This window comes from Dipodomys ordii, unplaced genomic scaffold, assembly GCF_000151885.1.
Source record: "Dipodomys ordii isolate 6190 unplaced genomic scaffold, Dord_2.0 Scaffold111, whole genome shotgun sequence".
NCBI lineage: Eukaryota > Metazoa > Chordata > Mammalia > Rodentia > Heteromyidae > Dipodomys > Dipodomys ordii.
Genome location: NW_012267327.1, coordinates 6,692,004 through 6,710,685, shown reverse-complemented (window position 1 = coordinate 6,710,685; position 18,682 = coordinate 6,692,004). Strand labels below are relative to the sequence as shown.

At 36.2% G+C, this 18,682-nt stretch overlaps 1 protein-coding gene across 1 annotated transcript in view; it reads left to right on the top strand.

The window, feature by feature from the left end:
• The first annotated feature begins 889 nt into the window (after window positions 1–889).
• Cfap44 (cilia and flagella associated protein 44) overlaps window positions 890–18,682 on the top strand; it is a 65,890-nt gene continuing 48,097 nt past the window's right edge. The window contains exons 1-8 of the mRNA XM_013028517.1: window positions 890–965; window positions 6,752–6,898; window positions 7,420–7,567; window positions 11,319–11,481; window positions 13,350–13,452; window positions 14,541–14,757; window positions 17,141–17,255; window positions 18,015–18,179. Of these exons, the coding sequence (XP_012883971.1) occupies window positions 890–965; window positions 6,752–6,898; window positions 7,420–7,567; window positions 11,319–11,481; window positions 13,350–13,452; window positions 14,541–14,757; window positions 17,141–17,255; window positions 18,015–18,179 (1,134 nt within the window). The remainder of the gene's footprint in view (window positions 966–6,751; window positions 6,899–7,419; window positions 7,568–11,318; window positions 11,482–13,349; window positions 13,453–14,540; window positions 14,758–17,140; window positions 17,256–18,014; window positions 18,180–18,682) is intronic.

Below are 18,682 nucleotides of genomic sequence, written 5' to 3'. Positions count from 1 at the left end.
GCAGGGGTTGATTGGGGCTAACTGGATTGCAAGAGAGGGTTGTGGGAAAGTGCTTATGTTCTGGGGTCAAGCAAAGCCACCCTTCCCCACACTTAGCTGTGACACCTGGCAAGCTGACACTCCTCTCTTGGATTTCCTCATCTCTGGAAAAGATGTTCTTCTTCAGTAGGATAATGCACTCAGTTGCTTACCTTTGGGTGAAAAATAAGTATTTGTTGGATGAATAGGCAAGTACCTCTTACATGTAATTAGTGTGTTTAGTCAGTCATGAGTTGTCTTGGGTGCTTGCTTAAAATATTTGAAGGGGGGAAAGGGAACTAAAAAGAGGATTAGAGACAGAGAGGGGAGTGTGTGTAGGTAATATTAGCTTCAGTGACCTACAGACCCTATAATGAAGGGCCATTTCATTTCATATAGTGATCACAATTTTTCATTATTGAATACCTATATTTTTAAAAGCTCCATAAAGTTAGAGGCTATATTTCCCTGACTCAGTCTGGTAGTTTAATGCCCAACAGAAGGTTAAATTGAAGTTAGTAAAACAAAGGCAATTGGGTCATGAACATTAGCAGAGACAGAGGGTTTGTTTTAGTGGTGTCCATTTTAGGAAAAGATGCATGGCAAAGTGTGTTTCAGTTGTAGATTTCTGGAAACCCAGGATACTAAGTTTCCCTGGAAAAAGGGAATCTGGGATTACAACTTGCTGTTTTGCAGAGGTCTCTGAGGATGGCTGCACTCTTCTGATGACTATCCTAGATACCATGCAAGGCGAGATGAGCAACACAAGTGGTGTTTGGTGCTATCAGAATTTGTTAAGGGGGTGGCATGTTAATTTCTATTTTTACCAAAATTTCCCTTTCTCAATCTCAATGTTGCATTGATAGGAAACATGAAGGAACCCAATGATCCAGATCCTGTTGGGGGGAGACCAAAAAGCTCAAAGAGTGAGGACAGGTCTTCTCGGTGTAAGTAAAGATGATAATTTTGTACATTATTAAATTTAGGTGAAATGTTTTCAAGAGTATGTATCTGTGCTTATAGAACAGAAATGGTTTGCTTGTTTAATTTTCTTACATAATCCTTAAGGTCCGTAAAATGGAGTTTGTGTTCTAATCATTCATCACCAGTTCCTGGCACACAGAAGTTGTCTGTATGTTAGTAATGACCCATTCATACTTCTCATCTAGTTCTCCTCTGTGAGGTTTACTGAGTCTTCTGCATCCTTCACTTTAGTCTTCAGCCTTGTACCTATCGTTCAGCTTCATGTCACATCTACTAGGTAACTGATATACGCACTAGTTCTTCCTTTTTTTCCCCCAAAATTGTGTTGCATTGTCATATCCCTGTCAGCTTTCTCCATCTTTTATCTGCTTGACTTTGTGTATTTCAATCAGACTATGTTGGCTTATATCTGCACCCATGTCTACTCCCATCCCAGCCTCTATCCCTTCTTTTTAGTTTTATATTGTCAAGGTGATGTACAGAGGGGTTGCAGTTACATAAGTAAGGTAATAAGTACATTTCTTGTCAAACTTGTATACCCCCTCCTTCATTTTTCTCCTACTTTCCCTCCCTCGCAATCTCACCCCAAGTTATACAGATCATTTCCAACACATTGTCTTGTGAATTTCGATGTTACATTAGTTCCCCCCCCCGTCCTTTGTCTAACCATTCTGTTGTTTCCTTTCCCTTCCCTAATTCAGATAAATGTATATACAATACCAGTGTACCAAAATCAAATACAGTGACAACAGGGGATATATCATAGGGTGAAGAACACACAAAAGACACAAAACATCACATAGTGCATTAAAAACAACAACAAAGAAAAACCTCTGTGTCCATGTCTTGGAGTTCATTTCGCTTAGCATCATCTCATCTGGTCATATGTACAGAGCCATGGAGCTATTCTGCTCATCTGATAAAATTATCCTAGATGTTTACTAATTATTGCAAATAAGGTAAACTATGGGACCTGTATTTCTTTGGGTCTGGCTTACTTCACTTAATATGATTTTTTCCAAGTCTTTCTATTTCCTTACAAATGGGGTGGTGTCATTCTTTCTGATGGTAGCATAGAATTCCATTGTATATACCATATTTTCTTTTTTTTAATATATATTTTTATTGTAAAGATACTGTACAGAGAGGTTACAGTTACATCAGTAAGGTAAGGAGTACATTTCCTATCAAGCATTGCTACTCCCTCCTTTGTTTTTCCCCTACCATCCATTCCCTCCCCACCTCCCCAACTCCTCCCTCCCTCTCATTCCTCCACCCCCGCCCCAAAGTTGTAAGGTTCGTTTTCAACATAGTGTCTGTACATCTCATTGTTACAATGGGTCAACCTGTATCCTTGTTTCAGCGTTTTGTTATTTCTCTTCCCCACTCCAAATCAGAAAAATGTATATACAAGATGCAGGACACTGGAATCAAATACAATGAAAACAGGGGTTATACCGTGGGGGAAGTACATACAAAATAAACAAAAAAAATCACATAGACATAAGTACATTCAAAACAACAACAACAAAGATAAAACCTCTTGTGTCCCTATCTTGGGGTTCATTTCACTTAGCATCATCTTATATGGTCATATGTACATAGCTTTTGACCTTTTCTGCTTTTCCTAGACATATACTAGCTAATTGCAAATAAGGGAAACCATGGGACCTATGTTTCTTTGGGCCTGGCTTATTTCACTTAATATAATTTTTCCAAGCCTTTCCATTTCTTAACCAATGGAGCGGTGTCATTCTTTCTGATGGAGGCATAAAATTCCATTATATATAATAATATATATTATGCATATTATATATTATATTATATATAGCACATTTTCTTGATCCATTCATCTACTGAGGGGCATCTGGGTTAGTTCCATATCTTAGCTATGGTGAATAATGCTGCGATAAACATAGTTGTGCTGGTAGCTTTAGTATGGTCTTGTTTGTGATCATTTGGGTAAATGACCATAAGTGGGATTGCTGGGTCATAAGGGAGGTCTATGTGGAGTCTTTTGAGGAACCTCCATACTGCTTTCCAGAGTGGTTGAACAAGTTTATACTCCAACCAGCAGCGCAATAGGGTTCCCTTTTGGCCACATCCCCTCCAGCATCTATTGTTGTTAGATTTCTTGATTATAACCATTCTAACTGGGGTGAGGTGGAATCTCAATGTTGTTTTGATTTGCATTTCTTTTATGGCCAGAAAAGTTGAGCATTTTTTCATGTTTCTATTGGCCATTCTTATTTCCTCTTCAGATAGGTCTCTCTTTAAGTTTTAGCCCACTTATTAATGGGTAGTTGTTTCTTTGAGGATTTGTTTTTTGAGTTCTAAGTATATTTTGTGGATTTTTTTTTGTTGTTGTTGTTCAGTCGTGGGGCTTGAACTCTGGGCTTGGGCGCTGTCCATGCGTTCTTCAGCTCAAGGCTAGCGCTCTACCGCTTGAGCCACTGCACCACTTCTTTAGTGGTTTATTGGAGATAAGAGTCTCACGGACATTCCTGCCAGGCTAGCTTTGAACCGCGATCCTCAGATCTCAACCTCCTGAGTAGCTAGGATTACAGGTGTGAGCCCTGGTGCCAGGCTTCTAAGTACATTTTGGATATGAGGCCCTTATCCATTGTATAGCTGGTGAAGATCTTCTCCCAATCCGTGGGCTTTCTATTAATCTTGCTAGCTATGTCCTTTGCCATGCAGAAGCTCTGCAGTTTCATGCAATCCCATTTGTTCAACCTTTGTTTGATTTATTGTGTTTCTGAGTCTTTATTAAGAAAATTTGGCCCTGTGCCAAGGAGCCCTAGAGTTTCTCCTATGTAATGTTTTCAGGGTGTCTGCTTTTACTTTGAGGTCTTTGATCCATTTGGAGTTGGTTCTGGTGCAGTGTGATATATATAAGGATCTAACTAGTTTTTTACAGGTGTTTAGCCAATTTTGCCAGCACCATTTCCTGAAGAGACTGAAAGACTGTCTTTCTTCCATCCTATTGTTTTGGCTCCCTTAACGGAGATTAGGTGGCTATAGGCCTGCGGTTTAATTCTGACCTTCAGTTCTATTCTATTGGTCCTCAGGTCTGTTCTTGTGCTAGTACCAAGCTGGTACTGTCTAAAGCTTTGTAATAGACTTTGAAGTTCGGTGTTGATATTCCTCCAGCACTATTTTTTCTGCTAAGGATTGTTTTTGCTATTCGGGGGTCTTTTATTGTTCCATATGAATTTTTGGATTGCTTCTTCTATTTCATTGAAGAATAGGGCTGTGATGTTGATGGCTATTGCATTGAATTTGTAGATAACCTTTGGCAGTATAGCCATTTTCAGGATGTTAATCCTCCCAATCCATGAGCATGGGAAGTTTTCCACTTTCTTAGTTCTGCTTAATTTCCTTTTTCAGGTTTTTAAAGTTTTCATCATAGAGGTCTTTCACTTCTGTGGTTAATTCCTAGGTATTTTATTTTTTGTGGGGCTATTACAAAAGGAATTGCTTTCCTGATTTCAGCCACACTTTTCTCATTATTGGCATACAGAAAAGCCATTGATTTTTGAAGGTTGATTTTATACCCTGTGACTTTGCCAAAGTTTCAGATCAGCTCAAGTAATTTAGGAGTGGAGTCCATGGGGTTCTTTGAATACAAGATCATGTCATCTGCAAAGAGGGAGAGTTTTACTTCATCTTTCCCTATTTGTATCCCCTTTATCTTTGCCTCTTGTCTTATTGCTGTAGCTAGGCATTTTAATACTTGAAGAGTAGAGGAAAGGGTGGACAGACATCCTTTTCTCGTTCCTGAATTTAGAGGAAATGGCTTTAGCTTTTTGCCATTAAGTATAATGCTAGCTGTAGGTTTGTCATATACAGCCTTTGTTATATTGAGGAATGTTCCACAGATTCCTAATTTCTCCAGAGCTTTCATCATAAAGGGCTGTTGGATCTTGTCAAGTGCTTTTTTTGCATCTATTGAGATGATCCTGTGGTTCTTATCCTTGTTCTTGTTGATGTGATAAAGTACATTAATTGACTTACATATATTGAACAGCTTTGCATCCCTGAAATCTATTCCTTCTTAACTTATCCTGAAGTCAATATTTTATCTATTTTTATTCTTATTGTCTATTTTTATTTTATCTAGGCATAACTTTAGAGAGAAATACTCATATCAGAGAACTTTACAATAAATGATTGGGTCTTTTTTTTAATTTGTGTATTTTGATTGGAGACTTGCAACTGTTGACTTTTAGAGTTATTATTGAAAGATAGCACTATCTGTCATATTGTTACTTTTATAATTTTTCCCCTAATCCATATTTGTTTTAGACATACCTAGTGAAATTTAGTCTTATCTGGATATTTTCTTGGTTTCATCCATGTTCCTTTTCTGTGCTTAAATTTGTGGTTGTCAGTTTAGTTTTTGTTTACCATGCAAGGTTTGTCATTCCTCTTCAATTTTTTTTCTTTGTGATACTGTGATTTGAACCTGGGCCTTCATGTTTGCTAGGTAGATGCCCTACTGCTAAAGTTATGCCTCTATCCTTATTTATTTATTTGTCAATTGTGAGGCTTGAACGCAAGGTCTGGGAGTTCTGAGCTTGCCCAAGTCAAAATCTCTCCTTCGCCACCACCATATCTGGTGGCTGGCTCTCCTGTTTTGCCTTCTTCTTAGTATGCAGTGATAGGAAATAGACTGGAATTTACAAAAAATTTACTTTCTCGTTTTGTAAACTTATAAGGCTGATCAAAAAAAGTAATTCCTTAAAATGTGTTTGTGACTTTAACTAAGTATCACTATGTCACAATACTGTGAAATTTGTGGAATTTATGTAATCACTTAATCTCAATAAAAAATTATATAAAAAAGTAATTCCTTAAAGAAATGTTCTTTTGTTCTTTTTAAAAATTGTTTTAAAATTTTTATTTATTTTTGTAATTTGTATTTTTATATTTTTTATTGTAAAGATACTGTATAGAGGGGTTACAGTTACATGAGTAAGGTAAGGAGTACACTTCCCTTTGAGCATTGTTATCCCTCCTTTGATTTCCCCTACCATCCCTTCCCTTCCCAACTTCTTCCTCCTTGCTCCCAGGCTGTAAAGTTCATTTTCAACATAAGGTCTTGTACATCTCATTGTTACAATGGGTCAACCTGTATCCTTATTTCAGCATTTTGTTATTTCCTTTCCCTCCCAAAATTAGAAAAATGTATATATAAGATGAAGGACACCAGAATCAAACACAGTGAAAACAGAGGTTATACCATGGGGGAAGAACATACAATAGAAACAAAAAATCACAGAATACATTATAAGTATATTAAAAATAACAGTAACAAAGATAAACCCTCTTGTGTCTCTATCTTGGGGTTCCTTTCACTTAGTACCATTTTATATGGACATATGTGGATACCTTTTGGCTTACTTGTCTGGTAAGGTTATCCTAGATGTATACTAGTTATTGTAAATAAAGGAAACCATGGAACCTATGTTTTTTTGGGTCTGGCTTGCTTCACTTAGTATAATTTTTTTCAAAATCTTTCCAAGGAAATGTACTGTTTACCTGACTTATGTAACTGTAACCTCTCTGTATATCATCTTCATAATAACAATAAAAAAGTGAAAAAAGTAATTTTTCAAGGAATTTTTAAGTATGGAAAATTTAAATTTGGAGTAGAAATGGGAATTTTATTTACTTAGAAAATAGGAAAATATTTGATTGCAAATTTAGAAATTAAACCACCTAAAGATAAATAATCTTTTAATAGCTCATGCAAAAGAAGTTTCAGAAGATGCCACTGACCTAACCCTCACCGAAGGTGATGAATCATATTTGGAGGATGATGAGTCAGATATAGAAGATAGGGAAGGAAGTACAAGTTCAAATGAAGAGGATTATGTGGGAAGTGGTAAAAGTAAGTGTTGTCTTTCTTTTTGTACATATAATTGCTTTAAATATAAATTACCCAGACAAATCTACCAGTTATACAGTAAAGGAAACTATTGCAGGATGTAGGTATTTATTCAGATGAAAGGAAACACGTTGCACATATTGTGGGAGAGTAGTTTAGTAGCCTTGAATTTGTATATTCCATTTCTAAGAACCATGTATGTTACTCTTGTACTTGATCTCTTGGGGACTGAGATGATCTAGGGAAGGTTCCATCCCAGATTAGTTAGAGTTCTTCAACTCTACTTTGGGTCTGATTGACATTATTTTCTTCTTTTTTACACTGTTGAAATTATGACCCAAGCTCAACATTTACCTCTGACATATACCCAAGCATGTTGACTCTTCTCCTTGTGCTCATGTTCATACTCTAGCCAGTAGTGCTTACTGCTAGTCCATGGCAGGCTATGTACATTCTTCCTGTCTTTAGGAACTACTTAAGAATCAGCATACATTGTTCTTAGTCAAAATATTTTAATATTTTAGCATCTCAGGAGCCTCCTGCAGCTGTGGATGAAGAGGAGGAAACTCAGAAGAAAATATCAGAAAGCTTCTTCTATGATTACGCAGATCTTGTTTCAGTTCCTTTTGTGACTCCAGATTCGAGCATACCACCCGATATTCTCTTACTTCAGTATCCACTGCAGCTATATAAGTATACTTTGGCGATGGTTGTTTCTTAGATTAGAGATGGGAAAACTAGAGCTTATGTGGTAAATTCAGCCTCCATCCCGTTAAATAAAATTTCAGTATAGTAAATCAAGCTCACTCATTTACATTTTGTCTGTGATGGTTATCACACTACAAGGACAGAGTTAAGTAGTTGTGATAGTAACCATCTGGCTTGCAGGGCCTAAAATATTTACTATTTAAAAAGTTATTATTATAAAGGTGAAGTCCAGAGGAGTACAGTTACATTTATCATGTAATGACTACATTTTTGGGGGGACAATGTCATCTCTTCCCATGCTTTCTCCCAGTTAACTATTTTTGTTTTATAGAAAAAATTTACCAACCTTTGTATTAATTAATTCTAAACATCTTGGCCATTAGAATATTTGAGATAGACATGCAGACCTTAAACTTAAATTTAGATTTTATCATATACCAGTTAACCATATAAGAAATGACAGTCTTGGATATTCTTTGCACAGATGGAAAAAGCTATGGTTTATGAGGCCTGCTGTGAAGGAGGCTGTTAGCTACCATTTACTTCCTCTATCAACCTGGCTTTCCCTTGCCAATACCTGTCTAAAGAGATGATTTCTTTTCTTGCAACACTGATATGGCTACTGCCAATTTTTTTTAGTACATTCACATTATCAACTGCATTAGCAAAGTAGAAAATGCTGAGACTATAGGACACATGTAGCAAGTTTTAATTGGTTTGGAAAATAAGACTCTGTGAAAATAGGTAAAAGTGAGGATGACTGACGAGAGGATTTAGTGTTTGTCATCATTTATGATATTAGTTTGGAAGGAGTGTAATTAGAAGACATTTTCTATTATGGTCTTCAGTTTCCCTGCACGTGCATAGCAATTATCATCACATGACCTATGCTATTGATGGCCTCTTATAAAAGGTGTGATGTGAAATATACTTATTAAGTTCATTTTGATTTTGCATAAAAACACATTGGTAATATAATTTCTGACTCTAGATTCAATCCTAGCTGTGACTAGACTAATTCACATGTAACATTTTGTACATGGATTTTTTTTTTGTTTTTGGATAAGGTTCTGATAAAACTTGGGCTTTCTCCTAGCATGTAATTTTCATGGCATTGGGGTAGTATATAAGATAAGCCTACATGCTTTTTATGAAATACACTGATCCTTTCCTGGCCATAATGTCTTATTTTTTTGTGGAGAAAGATTTGAACTTATATACACTAGAAAAGCTCCAATCATAGTTTTTCACAAACTCCTCCCTGTCTCCAGCACTAGTGACTTGCTGATCCTAGATGGGAGGGTCTGGGTACTAGAGAATACCCCCTACCCAGCAATGAGAGGGTCTTCACCTTTGATCAGATGGATGAGTAACTGGACTCTTTCAGCACCAGAGAAATCACAAGTAGTGTATCTCAATTTTGAACAGTTTCCAATATTATGAGAGCTCTTAAGACCTTGAGTCAAAAATCTGCCTCTTTAGAATGCTTCCCATTGGACTTAGTTCTTTTCTCTGAGGATAGAACAAATGCTACTTCCATATACTATGAGAAATTGGAGGAATCCCCCCATCACATAACCCCTCAGTACTCTTTTAATCCTTGAGCAATCAAATTCATTGACTTCAGCTTTAAAACTCACATCTAGATCAACTGATTTTACATGAAATATGCTATTTATATAGTAGCACCTCAACCACAATGTAATTCATAAAGGGCATTAAACAGAACTTAACACACATCTCAGGCATAGGGTCTTTCTTTCCTCCACCACCCTGCAAACAAAACAAAACTCTCTCTCTCTCTCTCTCTCTCTCTCTCTCTCTCTCTCTATATATATATATATATATATATATGTCTCTTGTAAGTTCAGATATTATATATGTACTACAGTATATCATGCACTGCATTATACCAAGAATGAAGGGAGATGACCCCTGGTGGCTTACAGGATCTTAGCTATTCAGGACCCTTGTGGTTCAAAGCCAATCTGGGCAAGAAAGTCTATGAGACTCTTACCTCCAATTAACCACCAAAAAATGAAATAGAGCTGTGATTCAAATGATAGAGGGCTAGCCTTGAGCAACACACACACAAAGCAAATCTTTAAAAAAAAACTTTGCATTCCTGGGGCTGGGAAGGTGGCTCAGTGGTAGAGCGCTTGCCTTGCATGCCTGAGACCCTGGGTTCGATTTCTCAGCACCACATAAGCAAAAAGAAAAAAGCCAGAACTGGTGCTGTGGCTCAAGTGGTAGAGCGCTAGCCTTGAGCTGAAGAGCTGAGGGACAGCGCCCAGGCCCAGAGTTCAGGCCCCACGACCAGACCCCCCCCCCAAAAAAAACAACTTTGTATTCCTCCTAAACCTCCCCCACCCAAAGAGAATTTAACACAATATTTAAAATAGTTTGGAGTAGTTTTAAAGAGGAGATCCTAGATGGCCAAGAGCAAATACTGAAGGCTCTGAGTCCATGACCTAAAGTTAAGTAGAGACAAGCCAGAAAAGAAAATGTGGAAAGACAAAGGGGCATTGCAGCCCAAGTTACATAGTAAAATCTAGTCTCAAAGACAAACAAGCAAGGTGGCTCATGCTTATAATCCTAGCTATTCAGGAGGCTGAGATCTGAGGATCATGGTTCAAAGCCAGCCCAGTCAGGAAAGACCATAAGACTTATCTACAATTAACTATGTAAAAACCAAAAGTGAAGCTGTGGCTCGAAATGGTAGAGCTAGCCTTGAGCTCAGGGAGAGCACCCAGATCCTGAGTTCAAGCCTCACGACCGATAAAAAAGTTAAAAATAATGTCTCTGAAACTTTTTAGTTTCTTATAGATAAATTAAACCCTCCCAAATCATGATTTGTTTTCTAAGAGTGCAAGAAATATTGTTCATTGATCTTTATCTTTCTTGTAAATGAAGAATCTACATAAATGAATAATATTCTAAGTAATATATTTCTTTATACATTACTTTTTTCCATAGGCCTTTCTCATTTAGTTTACTTGTTATATCTTGAATTATATTAGTTTGAACATGACTGTTGTAACAATATATTTTATAACATACTTATATAACTCAACTTTTTTAAGTTTGTATTTTAAGTTAATACGATTTTACTCTACAACATAAACATACACATCCATATGCTTGCCTATATACCAGTCTACATTATAGCAACCTTGGACAGAAGATGTTAGTTTTAATGAGTTACATCTGTATTTATATAGCATATACTTAGCTAACCTTCATAATTGGCATATCTTCAATTATTATAGCAGTTTTGTTATCAAGTACTGTGTTAGAATTTCCTAACATGTCAAAAATTTAAGTATTTGTCTTTCAAGGACAAAGTATGTAAAACAGTGAAGACCCGGGCTTAATCCCAGGTTATAAATTGTGATTTACTTTTAGTGGGTGCCGGGGAAATGATACCCAAGTAGGAGGTTTAACATTATCTATTAATATAAAGCACTGGTGCTGCTTTCAGGATTTCCTTGGGAAAATTAAAATAGTAACTAAATCGGTGTATACGAAGTTTTACTTAATTTAAAAATAAAATATGTTGGTAATGCATAGAAAAATTATGAGTTTCTGAGTAAAATTCAACTATGTCAACCTCAAATCTTTTATAATAAGAGTATGGATTTAAAAATAAACCTACGTCCTCATTTTTCCTATCGTAAGGTGGTTTCACTTGTTTTCCTTAACAACTTTCCCTCAGACATTCTTTTGGTTATGACTGTAGAAAGCGATCCAACTTACAACGTATTGATAGCAATAGTGTGATCTACATAGCTGGCAACCAACTGGTATTTCTGAATTTTAAAACTAAGGAACAGACTTATCTGCGAAGTTGCAGTGGTGAAGGAATTGGTGCCATTGCGGTATGCCTTTAGTAATTTAGAAAACAAACTTTCGTAGTATTATGGACCAACCCACGGTAGTGGCTGGTAGGTGCTAATACTATGCCTGGTATTGTGGGATCACGTGACAGGTACAGCCATCTTTAGGGCATTTTCAAACCAGTTATTACAACCATTACCATCACTGGCATTACTTTCATATACTATGATAATAATACTATTATCCCATTTTGCAGACAGGGAAACTGGAGCCTTAGAAGTTTAGTGACTTCTCCATAGCCATGTAGGGTTTATTCATAATTAAATTAGTAGAGGAGGTGGATGAGGGGGCTTTACCAGTCTTGCTCTGAGGACTGAAGCATAAATATGGAAATGAGAAGGAAGCAAGTGAGGAAAATGTGAGGCCACCCATGATGTGAGGCTGACTATGGGAACAAGACAGGACGAGATGTCTTAAATTCTCCATCTTCAGGATGAGAAGAGGAAAATTTCTTCTCAAGGAAAGCCTGTGAGAAAGTGGGGTTAAAGCATGGACACTGTCTTCTGGAGAAGACATTGAATGTAAAGTTAATAACTTACGAATGTCAGGTATCCACGAAAAACACCCAACTCAGCTCCACAGCCATTTCCAATCAACAAAACTCAGAAGATTAAGAGTTTGCCTGAATCTCCATTCAGACCTCTGTGCTCACATATTCTATGCAATATTTCTTTGTAAATGAAGATCTAGATAGGTATAGTGTCCATTTCCCTTACATCTCGAGATCTACTATTTCTTAGTCTCATTTGCTACTTGGCTCCAAAATCGAATTGAATCTTATCCTTCACACTTAGCACAAGGCAGTCTGTATGACAGTAGATATTATATTTTTACTCCCCTTGTCTTAGTTTATATACTCTTTAATACGATGGGAATGATAATAGGATTTGTGCTTACAAGGTTGAGGTGAAATTTAAAGGAATTAATGTATGTAAAACCAAGATGAGTGTGTGTGATACAGAGTAAGTGCTCAATAAATGTTAGCTGAGTTCAGGGTCACCATTGTCTCACTGTGCTCATCCTTTAAACTCCAGGCTGTTTTAAGTTGAAGTGATGGGAATTTACTTGAGCTGAAGAGGCAGTACAAGCAGGAAGTTAGCCCATGATTGGTATTCTGATCCTCAGAGTGTAGGGAAGAGAAGAACTACAAATTGTGTTGGGTTCAAAGACCTGTGCATTTCTCTCTGTATGAAAGCCAACTTTCTTGTCTTTGGATATACAGTAAGGAGTTACAAAACAGCAACCAAACGCAGAATTTTGCAAGTATAATATGTGTGTTGAAGAGCTGATTTTTATAATAGCTTGCTTTTATTTTTTTATTTTTTATGGCTATTTATTCTTCCAGCACATTTGGCTTACCAATGAACAAGAATGAAGGTATAATTCTATGCAACTTACAGGTTATTATTTGAAAGCTGACAAGTTGTTCATCATGGACATGCTTTATTCATGGCTTGGACACATTGTATTTTTCTCACTTATATTCCACTTATAGTTTGTTACATTTGTCAGAGGCATTATTTTTTAAATCAGGATATAATCTACTCTGGAATCATGTAGCCCATATTGGTAAGGTTTGAACAAGTCCATAAAAATTCATGTGTTAGAAAATTAGTCACCAATATAACAATGTTGGAAGGAGTGGAGTAATAAGGAGTGATTAAGGCCTGAAATAATTATTATTAAGGAAAACATTAGTTATAATCATTTTTGTTTTTTGGAACCTCATACCTGTCCAAGTTCTACTATGGGATGGTACAATAAGAAGGTCCTTGCTACATGTAGTATGTATAATATTATCTTATGTAAAAATCTTCCTTTTAATATTTGTGTGATTCCATTTTTGTAGGTTCATCCATATAAAACTTACTTTGCAGTAGCTGAAAAAGGACATTTTCCAAATATCATCATCTATGAATATCCTTCTCAGAGGCCCTACAGAATCCTTCGAAGTGAGTCCAGTAGGCTCTTTTAAATACTCCATGTGCAAAGTTAACAACATTCTGAGGCTGATAGGATGCTATTGAGAAACAAAACTGGTAGGAGATAGAAAAGAAATATATTTCATAGAATTGGCTTGTGTAATTGTGGAGCTTATAAGTCTGAAATTTGTAGATCAGAACTTCAGGCTAGAAATTCTTGGGCAGTTTATGGGGAAGACTTCAGGCAGAATTCCTTCTTTCTCAGGGAATCCTCAGTTTTACTTTCAGCTTAACACCTGATTGAAAGAGATCCACCTGATTGTCAAGAATAATTGTGTGTGTGTGTGTGTGTGTGTGTGTGTGTGTGTACATGTGTATGTCCTGAACTTGGGGCCTTGGGCTTGCTTAGGTTGCTTGTTCATGGCTAGTGCTCAACCACTTGAGCAGTGTCTCCAGTTCAGGTTTTGTGGCTTAACTGGAGTTTCCTAGACTTTTCTGCCTGGGCCTGTTTTGAACCACAATCCTCCAATCTCAGCTCCTTCAGTAGATAGGATTACAGTTGTGAGACACAGGATAAATTTTTTAAAGTGAATTATAAAATTATAATTATAAAATTATAAAAGCCCTAACTATAAGATACATTAACAGCAACAACTAGTTATTCAATTGAGTAACTGAGTATTGCAGAGTAGTCAAGTTGGCACATTCAATTCACCATCATATTACAGTTCTGTTTTTCATGCAATTAATATCAGTACTCAATTTGAGTTTTTCAGTGACAAATTTCTAATTGTATATTGGTTGATAATATTTGTATATTGATTTCTCTGTGCTATCGAATGATTTTCTGTCTGTCCTCTTTCACAAGATGAAATATATTCCTGAACTTTCTCATTCAAAAGATGATGATGACGTCTTCACATTCCTGCTTAATATCATATAATCCCTTTTAAAGTCTCAAAGGTGGTGAATAATTTTGGAATTAATCCTCTAGGAGGAAATTCCTGGTTTTACATTAACACATGTCACTGAGGAATGATTCTTCTCCTTCCCCCATATGGTTTTGACTATGAAATAAATGTTTCCTTTATTTATTAGACTCTCATTCATTCTTCCAGATGGGACTGATAACGCATATGCTTACGTAGACTTTAATGACACCGGGACTTTGTTGGCCTCTGTTGGTAGTTCCCCTGACTACACACTGACCATCTGGAATTGGAAAGAGGAGAAACCCATACTGAGGAAAAAAGCCTTTTCTCAGGATGTTTATAAGGTTACTTTCAATCCTGAAGATGAAGAGCAGCTTACTACATCAGGTTTAGGCCACATCAAGTAAGTTGGGTGATCAATTCAGGTTTGTGTAGCTTTTACAAGGGTATTTTCTAAGAGGCTCTTAAACTTGGAGACATTTTTGTTGTTAAAATGAGAACAAATTCAAAATATTGTTTTTAGAATTAACTAACAATGCACTTTTGTTCTAAGTAGACTTGTAAAGTTTTATTTCTGAAGACATCATTGATAAAGGAAGGCTTTAAATTCGGGTCTGCTTCTTTCTCATAGACTTCACCTTCTAAGAATTTCTAATATATGTACATAATGACTAATACATACAACATATTATTGGATATATTAGTTGCACAAAGGAGTTTCAGTGGGATATTTCTATACATGCATATCATGCATTTTGATCAAATTATTATTATTTGATCATCTATTACGCCTTCTCTCCTCCTTCCTTTAGAAAACATTTGAATGGTTTTAATTATTTCATTTTCTTTTCTTAATATATTTTTTATTGTAAAAATGCTGTATATAACCCTTCCATCTCACCCTCCCTACTCCTAGTTCCCATATCCTGGTTCCCTGTTTTGCACAAGTATCATTCATTTTCTTTTAGGTATAGATCCCATATTTGAGAGAAAGAATACAGTTTCAGTATCTGGCTTATTTTGTTGGTCACATGATGATGTTCAGTTCCACTTCTTTTCTTGCAAATAACATAATTTCTTTTTTGTTGTGATTGTATAATGCTCCATCATGTATTTACACTGCATTTTCTTTACTCACTCATTGACTGATGGGTGCTTAGGCTAGTTTCAAATGTGGATATACAGGTGTCCGTATTGATACGACCTAGAACTTCTGAGATAATTATGTAGTATTCAACTGTTAGGGGGAATATTCTGTAGCTATCTGTTAAATTTTATCTATAGTTTCATTTAACTATGATGCTTTTCCTTGCTGATTTTTTTTCCAGATAATCTATTTGGTGATGTTAGGGAAATGAACCCTAAGATATGTATTCAAATGTTTTTTTTCTTTCATGCGATTGTTTCTAACATATTTAAAAGATTATTTCTTTGTTGCTTTGTACATCCCTCCCCCACAGTATAATCCCTGCTTTCACTGTAAAAAAAAAAAGAGGGAATGGTATTGAAATCACTTTTATTTTGTTGTGTTCTATCTGTGCTCTTATTTCCCACAGTGTTTGTAGTATCCCAGGTTCATGCTCTTTTCACAATGTCACGCTCTGTTTCCAGGATGGAATGATTTTGTCCTTCTCTATGTTTGTTCTGCCCTGTTCCACGTACTTGGTTAACATTTTTCTCCCACCAATGCAGGGTTGCCCATAACTCAGTTTACTATATCTACTTAAATGAAATATACTTTAGTATACCTCTTGCTCAATTTGAACCTGGTCTTTTTATTTTTCAATTGTTAGAAATACAGACTATTTGATCAGATTGTTAATATAATTGAAATGCTCAAGAAATTCAACTAAGTTTAGTAAAAATTTTCCTCTGATTTAGTAAATTGTGTGTTTCCTATGCAGTGTATATATAGAGAAAAGAAAGATATGGAATACTTAATTTCATGTGTTTAGTGCTACGAGAAAAACATAGAATACATGGAAGATTTGATAAGGAACCTACTATACTGTGGGACAAAATGTTGGTTTTCTGGGCTTTTGGCTTTATATTACTGCTTACTGATACTTCCCATTATTTAGTTTTTAACTAGTTGGTGAGGCCAAATGGTTTTTTTCTACATAGTATTCATCATTTCTATCATTCATTTATTTAGACCTAATGTTAATGTTAGCTAATATTTACCCATTGCTAGGCACTAAGAGCTTTATAAAGTAGTTGTTGCCATGTTGAATACATAAGTAGCTGTTACCATGTTGCGTACATAATTAGTTGTTACCATGTTGCATGAAAATCACTCAAAGTACACAGCTATTAAATTAGAATTGTTTGGACACTATTATATTTTTTAAGACAACACTGTTCAGTAAAACTTCCTGCCAAGCTGGTATCATTCTATTGCTGGCCCTGGCAGGAGCCATCAGCCACATGTAGTTATTGTGTACTTGGAATTGGCTAACCTGACTGAAATACTGAATTATTAATTTTATTTAATGTTAACCACTTTAAATCCTCATTCAGATAGTCACTTGGGGCTGGTAGCTAATGCATCAAGCAGCACATCCCCAAATACAAGATTCAGAAACACAGCTAATTTTTTGTCTGTTTTGCTCATTGTTGAATTTATATTGCCTGACAGGCAGCACACACATACTTACTACACATTAGCTAGATGAGTGAATAAAACTCTATGTGATTGTGAAGTACACAAATATGTAGGTCCTATTAAATAAAAATGAATAAAAGATATTTGAGGCACACTTAATCTTCTGCGTGTTTATTTGCAGATTCTGGGGAATGGCTTTTACCTTCACCGGTCTCAAACTGCAGGGGTTACTAGGTCGATTTGGCAAAACAAGCACTACCGATATAGAGGGCTACATAGAACTCCCAGATGGGAAGGTGAGCTCAGCAGTGGTTCTGCAATGATCAGCTTGTGCACCTATGAAAGCATGCTTCTGTGAGAAATACTTTGTATGTTCTGAACATCACCGGTGAACACTAACAAACTAGAACTAAAGAGGTAATGAATGTTCTTTAGATTACCAGCTTCCTTGAAGTTGCCCAAATCCATAAGTATGCACCATTTTCTTTTTGCTAAATTGTTTACACACATAAAAGACATAAGCAGTTTCGTAAACTGACACAATAACATAGCTGAACTTGCAGATACGCACCAGCACACTGAGATAAGTGCCCGACCAACTTTCCAACTGCCCGACTAACTTTTTGCAAAGGCTGGCCTATTCATGCTGTTCTCCACCTCCTGAGTGGCTGTGATTATAGGTGTGACCCACCACAACTGGCCTGCTCTTAATATTTGATCTAATTCCATGCTTCAGTCACATCCTTAAGAGGAGATAGATGACAAATTCTAGTTTATACAAGTATGAAAAATGACATGTAGTCTAATCACCATGGTATAGAGCTGTGCATAAAGCTAGAAAGAGATGTATCAAGATGTGATTAGTGGTTACATCGAAGCTAGAGGTTTTCACTTCTACATTTTATTTTTCCATACTCAGACTTTTTGCTTTCATAATCAAGAAAAATAACCTTTTAAAATAACTCTTACACAAAAAGAACTCTTACTATTTGAAGCACACACACATACGTGTGTCTGCTTTAATGCACATTTCTTTCTTTCTCCATTCCTGCTAGGTGCTGTCAGGGTCTGAATGGGGCAACCTGCTGCTTTGGGAAGCCAGTCTCATCAAAGTGGAGCTCTGTCGAACTGGCATGAAGTATTGTCACAACGGTCCCATCAACCAGATCACACTCGATGAGGGTGAAGTGATCACGGCTGGGTCAGATGGATGTGTTAGAGTAAGATGTTTTTTAAAATTATCTTTAAGGAGTTGTACAAAGAGTTGCCATTCATGAATATGACACATCTTCATCAATGTCACCCCTTTCAACATTCTCACCCAGGCCTCCCCACCTACCCGCTCCTTCACCGTTCTTAATTTATAGTATATACCATGGATTCTTGACTGCATTCCCTCCTTCTTCTCTTCCTCATGAAAGACTTTTTTGATACTTGTGCAACTGCAACTTTGTCTAAGACTCAGAGATCATTCAAATGGCTTTGTTAGAGTTTTGATTCACAAAATCATCACTTTATAGAGGGGATAAATGATCATTTTGTACTAAAGACAATTCATTTTAAATGAGACTTTTCAATTTGTTATATATTTTACTACTGGCCTTTCAACCCATGTAAAGGTTTCTATGTCTATAATATTAAATTTAATCTTAGACTTAACACATTGTGCTTCTTTTGTCTTGTAATGTATTTACTATTTTTCTAAGATACATATCACCTTGAA